The sequence below is a fragment of the Pelecanus crispus genome, chromosome 1 (genome assembly GCF_030463565.1).
Source record: "Pelecanus crispus isolate bPelCri1 chromosome 1, bPelCri1.pri, whole genome shotgun sequence".
In the NCBI taxonomy this organism is placed as follows: domain Eukaryota; kingdom Metazoa; phylum Chordata; class Aves; order Pelecaniformes; family Pelecanidae; genus Pelecanus; species Pelecanus crispus.
In genome coordinates this window covers 52843788-52861097 of record NC_134643.1, presented here as the reverse complement: position 1 = coordinate 52861097, position 17310 = coordinate 52843788, and the positions used below count along the sequence as shown (strand labels likewise).

The following is a 17310-nucleotide window of genomic DNA, read 5'->3' as shown; positions in this document are numbered from 1 at the left end:
TCTCCAAGTGACCCAAAGGACCTGACTGTCTGTCTCAGGAGCGCCTACAGATAGTAGAGAAATGGCTCACTACTTTCCTCAAACGTGAAAGACAGTGTTGTCACAATAGTCTGGTTTGGGCTGAATTTTCTGAGCTTCCCAACACCAAACATTCAGAATCCTGCTGAAACAGTGGGTGTTTTATACAGGGCCTCCTGTATTTGTTTTGTCAGCTCTTCACATGCTTTCTCTTCATCTGTGCCAATGATACTGAACAGCTTAGATTTGATATTCTCACTTTTTTTTTCCCCCGCTTTGGGTAACTGCTGTGGTCCCCTTCATTCTGCCACAAGCAAAATTATACTTACTTCTCCTCTCTTTTGCAGATCATATGTGAAGCACAGGTTCTTGTACAAAAAGAGCATTTTTAGATCAGGTGCTTCAGAAATCTGAAAATCTGTATGCATAAAAATGTGCTATGGAGATCATTGCTCCAGAACAAATATATTGTATTTTGGTGATGGACTACACTTAATGCAGCCTTCTAAGAGCTCTGGGCTTACACCTGCAATAAAGAAACTGAGGCTTCACATATAGCAATCTCTTTTCCTGTCATGTGTGATGATGAAAATGTAAAGCAAAAGCTTAGTTTAGAAATAAGGAGGACAGGTGGAACAGGGGCCAGGGAAGGGAGTGGAGGAGGAGGTGTAGGAGTGGTGGATATGAACCAGTGCAAGATCTGCACTCCCATGGCTTACCAGGCATCTGCCTGGCTGCCGAGGGCCCCGTCCTTCGTCCCGTCTACTCGTGTCGTAGCATGCTCTGTGTTACAGCACTGACCCCCGGCACAGGCTTTATTTTGCAAGGTAAGAGTCAGGACTTAGACTTCACATCGTGGTGTCGTGATGACATGTAAAGGCTGGTTAACAACCACCAGCCTTGGTGCTGCTGGCCTGCTACCCACAGCTGCAGGGGGTTCAGCATGGGCTGGAATTCTTCCCAGGCTATCGGCTGTGCTGGGATGCTAGTGCAGGGCTACCCTTGTGTGTCTGAGACCTGCTGTGTTAAATGTGCCCTGAAGAGAGGACTCATGCCTGTTGGCAAGCTGGCAGGGAGACACCTAACCTGGCCAGAAGACCTGGGAACTAGGGTACACACCCATGGCGCGTGACCTCCCAGTTCATCTCCTTCCTTCTGTGCCTGATTTGCAGCATCTCCAGCCTCCGCCTCTCCCTCATGTGCCAAGTAAGTCCCTACCCTTTCTGCTTGAGGCTCTCTGTAGCAGGCGTATCTCAATCCCCCCCTGAAGCTGTTCCATTTTGTGTAAAATTAGGTATTAATTAAAATCAAGTGTGAGAACGAACAGCCAAGCTTATGTCTTGTAGGGTCAACCGGTTTCCTTCAGCCTTATGTTATGGCTAAACAATACGATTCCTTCAGCAGCAAAGCCGGCAGAAATTCCTACCTGCCGTGCTGTTATCTACGTCCTGCTCCCAGCCGCTGCGGGAGCCAGCACGGTGAACATCATCGCTGAAGTGAGCCATGTTAAAAACAAGCGAACAAAATCTTCCTGCATTTCAGTGTGGTGTGCCTTCCTTGGCAAGGACCACATAGCTGGCCATCCAGGAACCACTTCAGCCAGCTGCACTGCTGAATTATAACCACATCCTCTAACTGCAAACCTGCCACTAATTATAGCCCTGGGGCATACTCCCAAATGGCTAGTGGATTCGGCCAAGCTGGTTGGGCAAGCATGTGATTTGACCTTCCCGTAAGAGCTCATTCGTGAGAGCAGAATCCCCTCATGTCAGTAGTTTCAGGCCATGAACGCCTATTCCTGTCCAGCAAGAGAATATTTGAGGCATTTCTTAAGCAGTCTTGGGCTCGCAAATGCATTAGGCACTTCAGAGAGGAGGTGCTGGGCATTGCTTCCCACTCACCTCTGCTTTTGGCTGCCTGGGACCAAGGGACCACCAGCACACGCTGCAGCATGGTGGCCTCAGCTTCACACCACGCCTACCCTAAGCCACGAGGCACTGCGCTGGCTGCACGCTGCATTTCAGAAATGCCTGCGCTCGTACCCTGACAACTTTCCCCAACGGCCTGCGTAAACATTATTTATGAGCACTGTCTTAGGCAGAATGGACCGTGTGATCACATACTTCAGATGTTCTTCCAAGCTCTGTAAAAACAAAGGTCCGCACCCACATCTGGTGCAACATCTGCTTGCAGGAAAACGCGTCTAGTGGCAGAAATGCCATTAAATTGTCTTAAAAACTTATTTAGTTGGCTAGCCTGGCTCAAATAAAGCATGAACAAAGATACTCTTTGGGGTGGCCTGCATATTTTGGATGTTAACAGATGTGCCCAAGGCTCAGGAAGATCAGAAGGTCATAAAAAAGCTCATACATGTTTGTGATGGCTTTCAAGTATGTTAGTCAGAATGAGACTGTTGTCCTTCCTCAGGGGTCTGGTTCACTAAAGCACTCTGCTCTGTGCCACAGGTTATGTCACCTGCTTACATCAATAATTATTTTTGATGCGAAGTTCTTCATGCTTGTTAGGTGTAGTTCTATGACTTCACCTTCAGAAAGTTAAACCCTTTTGTTTCTCTAGCCACCATTTGAAAAATTGAAAAAAGCCTCAGCCAGTGCGTATTCAGAGACCCTCCCTACCCCAGACTCTCTGCTTAAACACTGCACCAGCTTCAACTCCAGAGCTGTATCATCCTTTTTTCTACATACCACATCCTCAAATGATGGTTCAAGCTCCAGAAAAAAATAGTAGCTGACAGAGTGCTTTAAAAAAACAGGATCTTAAGTTTTGAAATTGCTCTGAGTAGGAGTCATCATACTCATACTCAACTTGTCATCAGAAGCACAAACTTACATGAACAAACATGTCTCGTGTTATTTCAGATTCAGCCTAGAATAAATGAGATCAGGTCTTTTTGGAACATCCATACGAGACTGCAGGTGCTCTTCTTTTAAGTCTCAATGGGACTGAAATTTTGAGAGGTTGGCTGTACTCACCAGACCATAACCTCACTGGGCTAACTGCTGCTAGGTGTAAACTGTAAGGTTTTGGCATCACTAATTTCCGATAGTAGGCCTAATTCAACCCCTAACCTACCGTGCACTCCAACTTTCAGCAGCCCAGTGAGTGGTGTACCTGATTGCATTTTCCTCGCCTCTTTTTTCTTGTGCCCCTACAGCCCCAAAGGAGCTGCGAGATCCTCCGCAGGGGAAGATGTTGCAGATCAGCTCATAAGCAGCACCCTGCTGGGCTCCCAGCTGCTGGCTCCCACCGAGTTTCAAGCCTGCAGAAACCAGGAGACTTGGTATTTCAGAGAAGTAAGATACTGTGTGTCCTACCATGACTGTAGTTCCTGGTATCTGCCGAGTTTGAGACTGAGCAGACCCGGGAGCTATGAACGTTTCCCCGGGATGCTGTAGTCTCCCAGCACCACCAAGCGCCATTCCAAATGCACAGGCCCGAGCCCCTGGCCCTCTGTCGCCAGTTACTTAATGTCACTCTTCCCAGTACCTGGATCCAAACTTCTTCATTTATTGGTGGTTTTTTGTCTGGGTTTTTTTTGTCAAGTATAATAATTTTATACATTACAGACTCATAGGATCACAGAATCGTTTAGGTTGGAAAAGACCTCTAAGATCATCAAGTCCAACCATTAACCTAACACTACCAATTCCACCACTAAACCAATTAAGGGTAGAGTAATAATTAATTTCATGTTTCCTGGCTTGGTGGCTGCATTATTTTTTAATGAAAGTAAAACCAGGAATCATTAAGGTTGGAAAGGATCTCTAAGATCATCAGTCCATCAACCCAACACCACCATGCCTACTAAACCATGTTCCAAAGTGCCACGTCTACACATTTTTTGAACACCTCCAGGGATGGTGACTCCGCCACTTCTCTGGGCAGCCTGTTCCAATGCTTGACCATTAAAATGTGTAAATTAAAAAATTAAAATGTATAAATTAAAAGATTAAAATGTATAAATTAAAAGATTAAAATTGTATAGGAAAACATTTTTGGAAACAGTCTTCTTTCAAATAGATGATACAATTCGAAATTATTTTTATGTGGTGGAGAGAAGGACAACAGACACGAAGATACACCAGATGGGTAATGCTCAGTAAAGTTTATTTGAATAAGAGGGTTGGTAAGGTGAGCAGGCAAGCAATTTACCAGTAAATACAAATGTGATTTGCCTTTTGCTTTGAAATATTCCATGCTAATATGATTATAGTAGCTTCCTAAATTACTGTCTTCTCTCAGTAACTGCTCATTGTCCCACACCTCTCATTTTGATAGACGACTTTTCCTTTAACTATAACACAGTCGATCAACGTTTCATGTCCCCCAAACTGGTAAATCAAGTGCTCCCACCTAAAAAGACAAGAAGATGTTTAAGAATATCCAGACTTGCATAAAAGCAGGTCACATACTCAGTATACTTGGCAATTACAAAAGATTTGCTCAAACCATCGAAAAACACTATTCCATGTGTACATGTTGATCTCTTGTTGTATGAAAACAGTGAGTTAATGTATTAGAGAATTAATGTAATAGAGAATTCCTTCCACAAAATACAAACAGGTATTGCCTTTAGATAATTTGTAATTAGGCATGGATTATTTGTAATATTAGCCCCAAAAGTTTTAGACTTTATTTTCCACTGGAGTGATTAAAAATGCTAGCAGTGTCCCTTTTTCAGATGAAAATAACTTCTAAAGCACGAGGAATTCACTAACCTCTCCACTATCCACAATATGGTGAAAACCAAAGTCCCTTATGTTAAACCACATTTCAAATGACAATGGAAGAACAAACCTTGATGAATTTATGATAACAAGATCGCCCTGCTTGCCAGTCTCTATGGAGCCATGCGTGTCTGATTTTCCCAGAGCATAAGCTGCATTAATGGTGGCAGCTGCTAGTGCTTCATTCATTGACATCTTCATGTTTACACAGGCCAGATGCATCACCATAGGCTAGTAGGCAAGTTAAGTGGAAAATGGGAGTTATCAGTAACACAAATAAAGCTGTTCATGCTTCAAATCCCTAAGCACTCTCCTCCCTCCTTGCGCAACAGAAGGAGTTGTCCTGCATGAAGTAAATCTTGCCAACTCTAAAATGAGAAGTCTAAAATCAGGAACTTTGAGAGCCTTTTTTATAAGCTTTTTGGTGCATATGAAGAATAGAAGACCTTCTGGTTTCAAGAATTTCTGGCAAAAACTATCAACCCACATAAATAAGCATGAGCAATTGGCTAAGCTGGGCATACAGCTCTCTTTGCAGATACGAAGACTGTTTTAAGTGCACAAGATCTATACACAAGTTGTACTGGTAAGAGATTTTGTAGTTTTGTGGTGTCATAAGTATTAGGAATAGCTTACCATTGAAAAACAGTATGCATTAGGATTAAAGTCACTGCCAAGAGCAACTATAACTCCTTCTTCTAACATTTTTCTAGCTTGAGGTTGCTTCAGTCTAGTGGGGAAAAGACACTTGTCAGTACAATTTGCTTAGTTGTTACATGATGAATTACAAGAGCAAAAGTCATCACTAGGTTTGGCTACATTCATGCCTTCAGTTACTACTTTGGAGACAAAAGGCCAACTTCTCCTCTTGGCTCTCTACCTATCACCCTATGGACAGCACAGATGGGAAGTGTGATCCACTGCTTTTGCAGTAACAGCGTGTGGCAGCAGCCAGTATCAAGCATCAGGCTCTGCGCTACTGAAATTCTGGTATTTATCCAGACCTTAGCCACTTAAGGATTTACAAGGTGAAAATCTTCATTGCTCAAAAAAGTAATTTTCTAGTCCTTATAGCTTCAAAGACGGGCTCCCAACTATGAGCAGTGGGATAAGCAATGCAGTAGTCCCTTCCTGATTCTGTTGGCAATTCAAAATACTGAGTTGAGGCTGTGAATTTAATTTGTATACATTAGAGGATTTCCTCACTTAGCAATGCTAATGCAAAAGATATCTTCAATAACTTCAATATCTTGAATAGCCATTTCAAAACGGTTTGGCCACTGGGTTAATCTGGGTAGGTGTTTGCAAGGGTGGGCACTAGGAAATACACTCTCTAAGTTTTAGCCATAGTTGCTGTAAAGCCAATAGTGCCAAACATCATGTCCCAACCAGTGTAACAATAAAAATGAAACATTAGAGTGTCTGCTGCTCGAAAAGTAGCTTTAAAAGCACTGCAGTTAACAGAACAGAAATGACATCCCAACGAAGTGCTTACATTTGGTATAAGACAACCCTCTCCCTATAGAAGCCTCTTAGATTTATGAGATAATACCACCTGCTCCTGCACAACACGATCCTCTGGGAGTTAACCATGTTTAAAAAGATTTGTCTGAAGAGCCTTTCCCCATCTTCACATGTCCTTCCAGCCTCTGCATCCCCTGCTGTGCTCTGCTGCCAGGCTCCTTAGGAGTACCCCAGGCAACGGCTAGCAAAGGCTAACTGTTAAGCAACTCTCCAGCCACACTCCTTAGCCCACTTCTGGCCATCAGGTGAAGCCCTGGCCACTACTGCTTTTCTTAAAACCAGGGGAGAGTGTAGGGGCAGGACCTCCCAAGGTCTGAGCTCTTGCAAGTGGTACTGACAGAGCTGAGGGAGGCCAGCAAAGGAGGTACCACATCGCCTCACAGCAACTCCTCATACATTGCACAGCTTTTGGCCACCTAATACTCTTTTAACCAGTTATCTGTTATATCTCTTCTTCATTTTTAGAGTGTTTTAGACTGGGAGGCCTGTGTTCAGTAAATAGTGCACCAGACACTTGAACAAACGAGGCCTCATTTATCACGGCTCATTACTATCCCCATCTTAGACTTATCCTGAGGTTATAAACTTTCCACCGCATGGAGTCTCTGGAGTAACACGTGAGTTACAGCGCAGCCTTTTCCACAGGTGGCTGCGTCCCTGTTGTCTCCTTTATCTCCCTGCCTGGGGGCAGTTTGCAGGACCACACATGCTCCCTGAGATCCGTATTCTGGCAGTGCATGTAGTTGCAATCAGCCAGTGGTTCAAAAGCACTGGTGCAGGACACGGACAGCTAACCACTAACAGAAACACAAGCGTGGACATAGACATGAACACAGGTGGCAATGGCACAAGCCTCGATGCCTCAGAAAGCGGGCTGCTGAAAATAAACCAAAATTAGCTCAAGGATCTTCTTTTCACAGGATGGAAGGTATTATTGGGTTGTGGTCTGCATCATCTCGTTGGCTTATTTTTGGCATTGGGGTAAGCAGGTGATCCATCTATGCTTATCTGGAATACCTGTATATGGAAAATAGTGTTCTTAAGGCAATTCTCCTCAGTGTTGCCTGGGTAAAACCAGATGAGATTTTAAAAATGCTACCCACAGTCTTTTAGCGCTTTAGATAACCAAAGGATTCATTTCCCAGCAAAACCTTCTGCAAGAGAGCAAATACATATATTGCAGATATAATTTGCCTCAAAAGAAGCCAATTCAGTTTTCAAAGGCTAAATGGATTAAAGAAAACCAGATTTGTTTTCTTCTTAAATGAATGCCTGATTATCACCTTAGCCTGTCATAAGGGTTGAACTCCAGTGTTGACTGAACTACTCAAAATCTATTGTGAGACTTCTCAGAAGTAAGGTATTGCTTAATTTTTGAGGATCTCCGCCAAAACCAAGACATGAGTAGGCTCACACACCTCTTTGTATTTGTGATTTTCTTCACTGATCCAGCCTGATCCTTAAGGCATAGATACAAGCTTACACTTTTACATTAAAAGACCTTAAAACCACAAATATGGTTTTGCTGTTACAAAAGTTTTTCTCCAATCTAGTGGCCTTACCTTAGCATGTAGGCAGTTGTTGGTAAAAGGACAGCAGCGCACTTAGCTCTTGCCATCGCCGTGATACCTTCATCACTAACTTCCTCCAGATGGCTGATAGCCTGGGCTCCTAGTTCAGCTCCAAGCTAAGCAAATTTTCAAGAAAATTACTCACTGTTCTCAGTTAACTCAGTAAAGCAGTGTTGTTATCAAATGACTGGAGGAGACAATTCAGTAGTAATATAAAATTAACTAAAAGAAAAAGTATAACAAATTCTTGAAAGAACAAACAAAATTCAGAGACAAAATATTTGCTAATTTACTGCAGGAAAAGTTGATTGCAAAAAGGTATTAACCATCCACCGAACGGAAGCGCTCCTTCAGTGGTATGTCTAACAGACTAACATGCAAACTGTGGGACAGCTATGGATAAAACCATTATCCACTCCTGTTCACAAAGTATCCTGCACAAAGGGGTTGACAAAACTGACACTGGTTGCAGAACTAGTAGTGCAACTGCTGCCTTCAGCGGTAAAGCACCAAAAAGGCTTTTATGATCAATCAAGTTTTTGTTTTGTTTTTTTAAATACAGTAGAGAATAACTTGAGCAGACCCCACAGGAAGGAAGCAATGTTTAAATGATGGTGAAACATGGTGTCGAAGTGACTTTCTTTATCAAAACATTTGGGAGCCTATTATTGACTACACCATCCCTCTGAGTGTGTTCACTACACATCTGACTTGTTGCTGCTATCAGGACATTTAAGGAAAAAAGATTTTTCAAGTTGCATAGAAACCATGTTTTTGTCATTCTTCACGGATATCCACCTTCCCCATCTGTATCCCATGTGGAAGATAAGCAAAGTCAATGTTTGATTAGGCGGTGCACGTTAGTCCCAGAGGTCAAGGCTTCCTCCCATGTCCTTTAACTCCAAAGCTGCACAAGGGCTGCACTTTCTATCATCTCATAGAAATAGATGTCTATGAGTGGTCTATTTTATAAAGTCTTAGAAAAGAAAACCTTGGTTTTGAAAACTGCAATTCTATCAAAGATTCAGCTCTCACAAAAGCAAAGCAAAAAGCAAAAATGGCTTAACTGAATGTTAAGAAAGACGTACCTCAGCAGATTTCATCGGATGGAGTTCATCACCATGGAAGTTAATCTGTAACCCTATATCTTTTCCAGCTTGAAGAATTCTCCTAGTAGAATCCAGATCAAAGACTCCCTTCTCACAGAACACATCTATATTGTTAACATGTATTTCACCACTTAGTTTGAGTTCTTTCAGTTTAGGGAGATGGTTATTGATAATGTCATCTGCAGCTTCAGTAGCTGTTTTCCCTCTAATGAAAAGAAAATGTTACAGACACATAAGAATAACATCCTTGAAGTCTGGCAAACATTCAAACTGTACATGCAATTACTAGATTATTTAGAAAATTATGCAAATACAAATTACTCAAAAAACCTTCAGATTAAAAAATTTAAAACTACTGTAATTCATGTACTCTCAAACACTAATTACTTTCCATTCAAAGAATATTAGAATGTATTACTAGATACTTTTTATAAGGTTACCTTCTTGGATGCTAACCAAGACATGGGAATTTCAAAACAAATTATTCTGCTTTCCTGTTCATATATTCTGCCCTACTTATACTGTATTCTAAAACACAACTGTTTAAAATATGTAAATTATTTTTTCAATATATAAATGGTATTCATACAATATTTTTATGCAAGTATGAGCTTTGCCTCAAAGGGGACATGCAGCACAAATCATTATTCTAAATTTACCTCTCCTCCTTTTATATCATTCAGAGTAATAACTAGATAACTCTTTCTAGATGAGGGGGGCCTCCTGAGGTTTGATTTGCCAAAGTCAGAACCATTTCTGAACCCCCTATTACACAAAGCTAACCCAGGAGAGATCAGTAAATGCCCTTGAAAGAGCAAACAATCCCAAAATCTGCATTTGAGTTAATATTTTGCAATTTTAAGAGCTAAAGATAAGTGACATACTGCAGCTAAATGTCTGTGACATCTCAATCCTCATTTCAGGCACTGGAAAGCATGCACAGACTGGCATTATACGAGTGTCACATGTGGGCAAGTTGGGAGTTTTACAGTGGCAGTAAATTCTAGAAGCCAAATTCTGCTTGGATTTATAAACAAGGTTGTGTGGTTTATAAAGCAGAACAGAACCCGGCTTATGGGCCTTCTTTGTTCACCTCTCACTGAAACAGTCGTTGGGGTTGCTCAAGCTTTTACCATGCCAGGCCTTCTCCCTTTTCTTCTTTTACTCTGCAGCCTTTGGAGGAATTTGGACTGAAAGATTAGGACCAGAACCAAGACAAAGCAGAGGGAAACTAAGCCTTGGTTTCACTTTTTGGGGGGCCTTAATGCCCAAGAACTCAAAACTACCATTGTTCTAATGCAAGAGACTTCTGCTCAGGAAATGATTTTGAAAAATTCTTCCTAAAGATGAAAAGGGCCCAGTGAAGCTTTGCCAATCGGGGGCGGGGGGGGGAAGAAAAAAAATTAGAATCGGACATCCTCAGAATCATGAATTTGATTCAAAACGATGACTGGAGGGATGACAGAGCAGTTATTTCTTTGCCCCCCTGCTGACAGCTTTTTAGGTTTATTTCCTAAAGAACTGGAAGTTCTGAGGCTGGAAACGTTTTTAAAAGCTATGGACAGGAACAAGGATCACTATAAACAGAGCGGCCTCATTTTTTTCTAGGATGGCTCAGACTAAAGTAGCCTGCACCCTTTGGCGCATACTTCAGTAAGTACTGCCTATTACCAATGCACTGCATCATAGTCCCACAGAATAACTGTGTTTGTAAGGACCCCTGGAGCTCATCTGAGCCAACCCCTGGTGCAGAGCAGGGTCAATTTGAATCACGTGTCAGTGGTGCCTTCTAGAAGCAGAAAATCAGACTGAATTACTGTATACCTAGAAATCATGAACAGATACACGCAGCAAGTTCTCAACATCTGCCCACAGCTAATTTCCAGGTGGGAAACCAGTGCTGGCAAGTCTGAAGGTAGGCTCCTCTTAAGGCTCCACATATTGAAGCTTTACAAGACATGCCACGCAAGACTTGGCAACATGGAATAGTTGATGCCTTTATCGGTTAAATGAACTGTCTGGCAATGCTTCTGCTGTAAGAGGCCAGACTTGCAACAGTAAATTAGGCCAAGTAAGAAGCAAGCAAGCAAACTTAACAAAGCTCCTGGGCAGCAGCCCCGCAGTGGTCTAAGCAGCATTTTTTGTGAGCAAGCATAACGTTGCTTTCTTGTTTCACATTAAATAGAATGATTTTAAATTGATTCAATGTTAGCAGATTGGCGGTAACAAATTTGCACGACTATGATCGTTCCAAAATAATGAGAAAATTATTAGACTTGTAATGGCTATCTAGTCAAGAGCTGCCATTAAGTACCTATAACAAAAAAGGGCATTACATTTTAAGACATGCATAAATCAAGAAGTTTTAAATAAAAATAGTTAAGTAAATCTTACTCTTTTGTTTGATGATTTATGCATAACTGAATTACAGGGCAGTTTTATGGAATATGATTATGAAAGAAAACTGGCATGAGCTTAAGTGGCTTGGAAAATGTCTGTTTAACAGCTTCTAGAATCCACAAGATCATCACCTCATTTGCATAAATAATGTCAAAGAGCAATTCCCAGCCCCAAGCCTGCGGGCAACATGTTGCAATCCTCCACTGTCACTGAAGCTGCAGGAAATTCAGAGTTTAAAACTGGAGCTCAACAAAGTGGGATGCTTCCCTCAGCATGTTACTGGCCCAGATGTTCAGAAGCCAGCCAAAGGCTGAGGACCATGGCTCTGAACATCAGGCCTTGGATCAAGGAAGAACCTCGAAGAAGAATTCCTCCTGGTCAAAATAAAAACCCAAGGCAGAGACTAAGTTCAAAGGGTAGCAGAAAATTCAAGCGAAATATTCTAGACATGAACATTTGAATGAAAAGTGAAGAGGATTTACGAAGACGCAAACTGCAACATACAGATAATTCAGTATTTCCTTTGGGAAAATTCCTCAAATCCCCAACTACCTTTTCTCCTTACTTAAAATACAATATCCTCACTACCCATATTTTGCTATGCTTGACGTGCATCAGTGGGGACAGAACCATGCAGCGAGTGCGATGGTACACTTGTCTTTCTAACACATAAGATTTTCTATATTCATAAAAATGCTGGAATTTATTTCCTTAAGTTTATAGAAATGCTTGAAATATTTTCATGGGAAAAACTATTTGTCGGGATTTTGACTGAAATCCTCCCAAGGCTTTTTAGGAGAGGAGGAAAGGAAGGGCTAAGAAATATATATAGCTTGGGGTAAAACCCTCAATTTTATTTTACCGTTAAGTCCTCCAAATTTTAGTGGAACTTCTTAAAAGAAATACTTGGTGTTTTCAGCAGATTTTAGTTACTCTATTTTAACCATCTTCCACTTACTGAAGATGATACAGGATTCCTTTTGAATAGTTACATTAACAAAAGATAATTTGCCGTCCTGCCCAAATACACAGTAATTAGATTGCAAATAGGTTTTTTTAGGTCATGTTTTCTTGAATGTCAGAAGAGGTAGATTTTTTTTTGGAGTATGCTTTTTTTTTTTAATGAACATCTCTTAAATATTGCCACAGTATCCCTGTGATGCTAGGCCTGTCTCCATCTTACATGCCTTGTTTTGCAGCAGCCTACCACTTAGTCTGTCAAAATATACGCTTCACAGACACCTACCTAGCTAAAACTCATTAATTCTTTCATACAATGAAATGTGGTAACTTGAAGATGTTATTTTCATCACAGGGAAAGAAATGTCAAAGTGAGAAAGGCTTGTTATGGTACATCTACTTGAGCCATCAAAATAGTTGGGATTAAGCACATTTACTTTAATCTTGTCCTCATCTCATACCTATAAGATGTAGGCAATTCTTCATTGCATGGAAGCATAATTAAGCTTTGTTTACTGAGGTATATAAGGATTAAATACAGTCTTCTTTTCTGTTAGTTGGTCAAAATAAAAGCTCATGGCAGAGACTAAGATTGAAGGGTAGCAGCAAACGCAAGCAGAACTTTCTGTATAGGAAACCCTGTAATCCGCATTATGTTCAGTCTGAGCATTAGCTGGAGGCAGGGATTCTGTGCTAAGCTTATGTTGGCATTTAGTAGCCATTAAATAATGCTTCCCCTTCTTCCTTCAAATTAAAATTTAGGAGAGCCTTCTGTAAATACTTGCTATTGTTTCAAATATGTTATATTTTAGGAGGGCTGGGCAGAAGAAAATTTCTGAAAATAACAGCTAATTTTCAATGCAAAGCAGTCAATACTTAACAAGAGCAAGAAAAATCAAGTCATATTACTTCGGCACAGAGTGAGCTCCACAGTACGTTGAAGAAATGCCAATATCCATGGATTGCTTAGCACGTTCAATCACCCTGAGCATTTTAAGCTCTGTTTCTAAGTTTAAGCCATATCCACTCTTGCACTCAACCAACGTAGATCCTGCTCTGCACATGCGTTCGAGTCGGTCTTTGAAAGTATTGAACAGCTCTTCTTCTGTGGCCTTCCGAGTGTGTTCCACAGTAAAATGTATTCCTCCCCCAGCCTGGTGGATCTCCATGTAGGACGCACCTGCCAGCTTGGGGAAAAAAGAAAACAAAAACCACCCCCCCCGCCCCCCCATACAATTAGCTATGAAATGTGCATTTTCTATCCAAGGGATTCTGGAAAGTGCCTTGAGGTCTCCTTGCAGCGAGAGAGAAAAAGAGGGGGGGGGAAATCCCCATTAATTCTTCCTCCTCTCCCCTCCACTGAAGTGAAGAAATGATCTAAGAAGCAACATAAATAGAATTACTCTGAAGATTTGCTTCCCCCTGAGCCCAAGGGGAAAACCTATCTCTAGCTCAAGAATTCATTTATGTGGGAAAAAAAAATCAAGATTTAGACAGTAATAGAAGACGGCACTCCCCTACTGCTTCAGTTAATGCAAAAATATATCAAGGCTGGCTGCAAAGGCTGCAGTTACACTCCTCTCTCAGCCTACCAGTATTCAAAAATCATCCCTTCTCCCTCAGTTAGATTATCTGACAGAAACTACATATTTTTCTACAAATGAAAGATGGGAGTCACTAGAAAGCAGAAACAGTTATGCAGAAAAAAAAATGAGGAAGAAAAATCCAGCTTTGTACTTTCATGCCATTACCTTCATTGCAAACTCATGAACCCTATCACCAGCCCACACTGGGTGTGTATGTGCATCTACCAGGCCTAAAGAAAACAAAGAAAATGTACACTCAGGTTATTTCACTGTGTAAAAGAAAAGCTGATGAACATGCAAGCAAATGCAGAAGCTCCCCTATAAAGCCTCTGTTGGTTAGAGAAAAAGGAAAATCCAAGCAGCCAAAAATCTAGGACTTTCTTCAAAGGCTATTAATTTTCTTTCAAATTTCTTAGGTGTACTGGCTGACACCCTATGCAAAATGTCTCTAGGTCATCATCAGTTGCTCAGTTTCCTATGTTGTTTTGATGATGTTTTCAAACTGGAAGGAAGAGATAAATTACAAACTTTGATACAGTTCATTAAACTCTAAGTCTGTGTTCTTTAAAAAAAGCAAAGTGCTTAGGCTGGGCTTAGTACGCTAGCACTTACTCTAGCAATAGTCCACTTACTCCAGCGGGAGCTTTTTCAATGAGCTGTGAAACCAACACTACTGAATGCCCAAGCCCACTGCAAACAAAACAGAGGTCTAACAGCTCGTGTGTTATCACGACTTGCAAAGTTTAACATGCAATAGACTTGCTCAGGTTTATTTTTTTATCAGGTAAAGTTGCAGAGTTATGTGCCTTAAAATCCTGCCGCTGCCCTTTTGCCTGCAACCGGCTGCAGGCAGGAGGGAGAGACTGAGCTCCGCAGCTGAACGGCTGATGGGTGAAAAGGGTAGAGAAAATAAGAGGTGAATCTGAAAAGTCACTCGGTGGGCTAGCTATGTTACTGTTGTGATCTACGATACAGAGGAACAGATGTAAGACGAAGCAAGAGGAGACAGAGCTCCACCATGAAGCCCAAAAAATCATCCCGAGTGCTGCGATATTCTCCTTGCAGATATGATACTCTGCCCCTCAACACAAGATATTATCAAACCAATACTGAATACAGAGGAAAAAGGATGGAGGAACGTTTAATACACATTTACTTTGTCTCTAAGCACTTGCCACCACTCGGCATTGTATCATTATGAAAAAACACACCTACCTGGTAACACACACTTCCCGGAGCAGTCAATTATTCTTTCAAAGGTTGCTCCTGCAAACTGATTGCGAATAACATCTGCCTGGCCCACAGCTTTGATACAACCATCTCTGCAAACAACAGACAACGAGCAAAGGAAGCGTGAGCCTGTTGAAAAGTCAAGAGCTCACTGACAGAGCTCCTGGTGCAACAACTCTCTGAAAGCAGGGGTAGGGACCTTCAGCAGGACTGAAGATGCACACAGGAGGCGGTTTGCTAATCTTACAGATGCACAGAAAATGACGGGGTGATGCCATGCATTTCAAGTTGTTTGCCGTAACACTTGTCATGTCCTCTGCTTAGATCCCTCAGGATGATACCTTCGTACTCTTTTGTTCTAATTTCTGCTGGGCACCGTTACTTTTCTCTTGTGGATCAGCAAATACACAGCAGTCCTCCAGCACGTAGCTGCAGGGCACTCTTCCCCTCACGGACACCAAACTGTCATTGCCAGCCTCCACTGCCTGGACCTGCATCATCCCCTTGGAAGCCATAGGGATAAATCTCTTTGGGGCTGATCTTCAGTTCAGCAGGTCAATTTTCTCCCGGTGGAGCTTGAGGATGGTACTGGGAACCCTGCACCGCACGTGAGGGATCCCTTCCAGCCACGCATGAAGCTCCACCTCACCTAGACGAGAGGCGCTTCCCGGGGCGCACGCAGCACCTCTCTCCTTTAAGCCTTGTCTTTCTCCAGCTCTTTTCAAGCCACCGGACCAGCAACCGGGAGTCATCGTGGGTACCTCACTTGAAGGTACCTCTACGCTACAGGGCTGAATTTTGAAGAGGCAAACAGCAGGTAGAGCGATTAGAAATGGGAGAGATGTAATTCACTACGTTAGTTATCAGCTAGAATTTCATTAATGACACAGATTATTTACAGGACTGCGACTGGGTCACGTCGGTCCACCTAGAAACAAAAAGCAGAGGCAGGAGAGGGTAGCAGTGAGGATCAACAGCAGGCGAGGCGTTATCTTTAGGAGGCTGGAAGCGCGAACGCCACGTTGTAAAGGAAGTTATCAGGGCAGGGACTGAAATAATCAAAATTACAGAGGCAGCTGTCAACGCAAGGCGGCTCGCTGCGGTCCCGCCGCCGCCAGGCAGAGGCAACCAGCGGGGTCCCGCTGGTTGCCTCTGCCCGGCGGCAGGAACGCAGCAAGCCCCTCCAGCCCCGCAGCGAGCCCTGCAGCGAACCCCTCCAGCCCCGCAGCGAGCCCCGCCGCCGCCCGCACTCACAGCCCCACTACCAGGCTGGCGTCCCGCAGCACGGCCAGGCTGCCGGCGCCTTCCCGCAGCAGGTACTCCTCACCCCGGCCGCAGACCAGCACCAGCTGCCGGGCGTTCTCCAGCAGCAGCCGCTGCCGGCCCGCCATGGCAGTGGGCAGCGCGGCAAGTGGCGGGCGCTGCGGTGGGTGGCCACCGCCCCGCTCAAAGTCCCCCAGGGCGGTGAGGGAGAGGGCGGCTCCGACCCTTGCCCCTGCCCCTGCCCCTGCCCCTGCCCCTGCCCGGGCTGCTCTTTGCAAACCAAGCACCCAACAGAGCGTGAAGACACGGAGGTTGGAGGCAAAGATTCCTCCAGGACACAGCTAGGGCGGGTGGTGGTGACCATCCTCACGCATGCCACGTTTGGCACTTGACAGAAGTTTGGGCTGGAAAAGCTACAGGGCTTTAAGAGCGAATTTGGCAGCAGCTAAGCGAAGGGTGCTGTTCTTGCTGCGGTCTTGTACGTGACAATATCCGTACATCGTGCTTAAAGGGGGCCTATAGCAAGGATGGGGGCAATCTTTTTAGCAAGGCCTGTTGTGACAGGACAAGGAATAATGGATTTAAACTAAAGAAGAATAGATTTAGACTAGACATAAGAAAGAAATTTTTTACAGCGAGGGTGGTCAAGCACTGTCTTGTCAGCCCACCCTTCCAGGCTATCCAGGTCTTCCTGCAGGGTGGGTCTCCCTTCCAAAGTGTCCACTTCCCCACTCAGTTTGGTGTCATTGTCAAACTTCATTGGGGTACACTTGATCCCATCATCCAGATCACTTATGAAGATATTAAAAAGTGTTGGGCCCAATATCGATCCCTGGGGGACCCCACTTGTGACAGGTTGACAGTCTGAAAAGGAAGACTTTTTTTACAATGAGGGTGGTGA

At 43.2% G+C, this 17310-nt stretch overlaps 1 protein-coding gene across 1 annotated transcript; it reads right to left on the bottom strand.

Moving 5' to 3' along the window:
- Positions 1 to 4277: 4277 nt before the first annotated feature.
- Positions 4278 to 16537, bottom strand: AMDHD1 (amidohydrolase domain containing 1). The gene is made up of 9 exons (XM_075725747.1): positions 16401 to 16537; positions 15132 to 15238; positions 14082 to 14146; positions 13240 to 13517; positions 8950 to 9175; positions 7853 to 7977; positions 5403 to 5496; positions 4837 to 4997; positions 4278 to 4392 (listed from the first exon to the last, which is right to left on the bottom strand). Exons 1-9 carry the CDS (start codon positions 16535 to 16537, stop codon positions 4278 to 4280), a joined length of 1308 nt encoding a protein of 435 aa, XP_075581862.1.
- Between the last annotated feature and the right edge of the window lie 773 nt (positions 16538 to 17310).

Bases quoted from the DNA above. Each gene is read 5' to 3' on its own strand.
- AMDHD1 (XM_075725747.1), bottom strand. From the start codon at position 16,537: ATGGCGGGCCGGCAGCGGCTGCTGCTGGAGAACGCCCGGCAGCTGGTG. The intron at 9,176-13,239 runs GTAATATGACTT...TCTTTTCATTAG, and splicing joins GGAGCTCACTCTGTGCCGAA to AGGGAAAACAGCTACTGAAG. The intron at 4,998-5,402 runs GTAAGCTATTCC...CTTGCCTACTAG, and splicing joins ATGCATACTGTTTTTCAATG to CCTATGGTGATGCATCTGGC.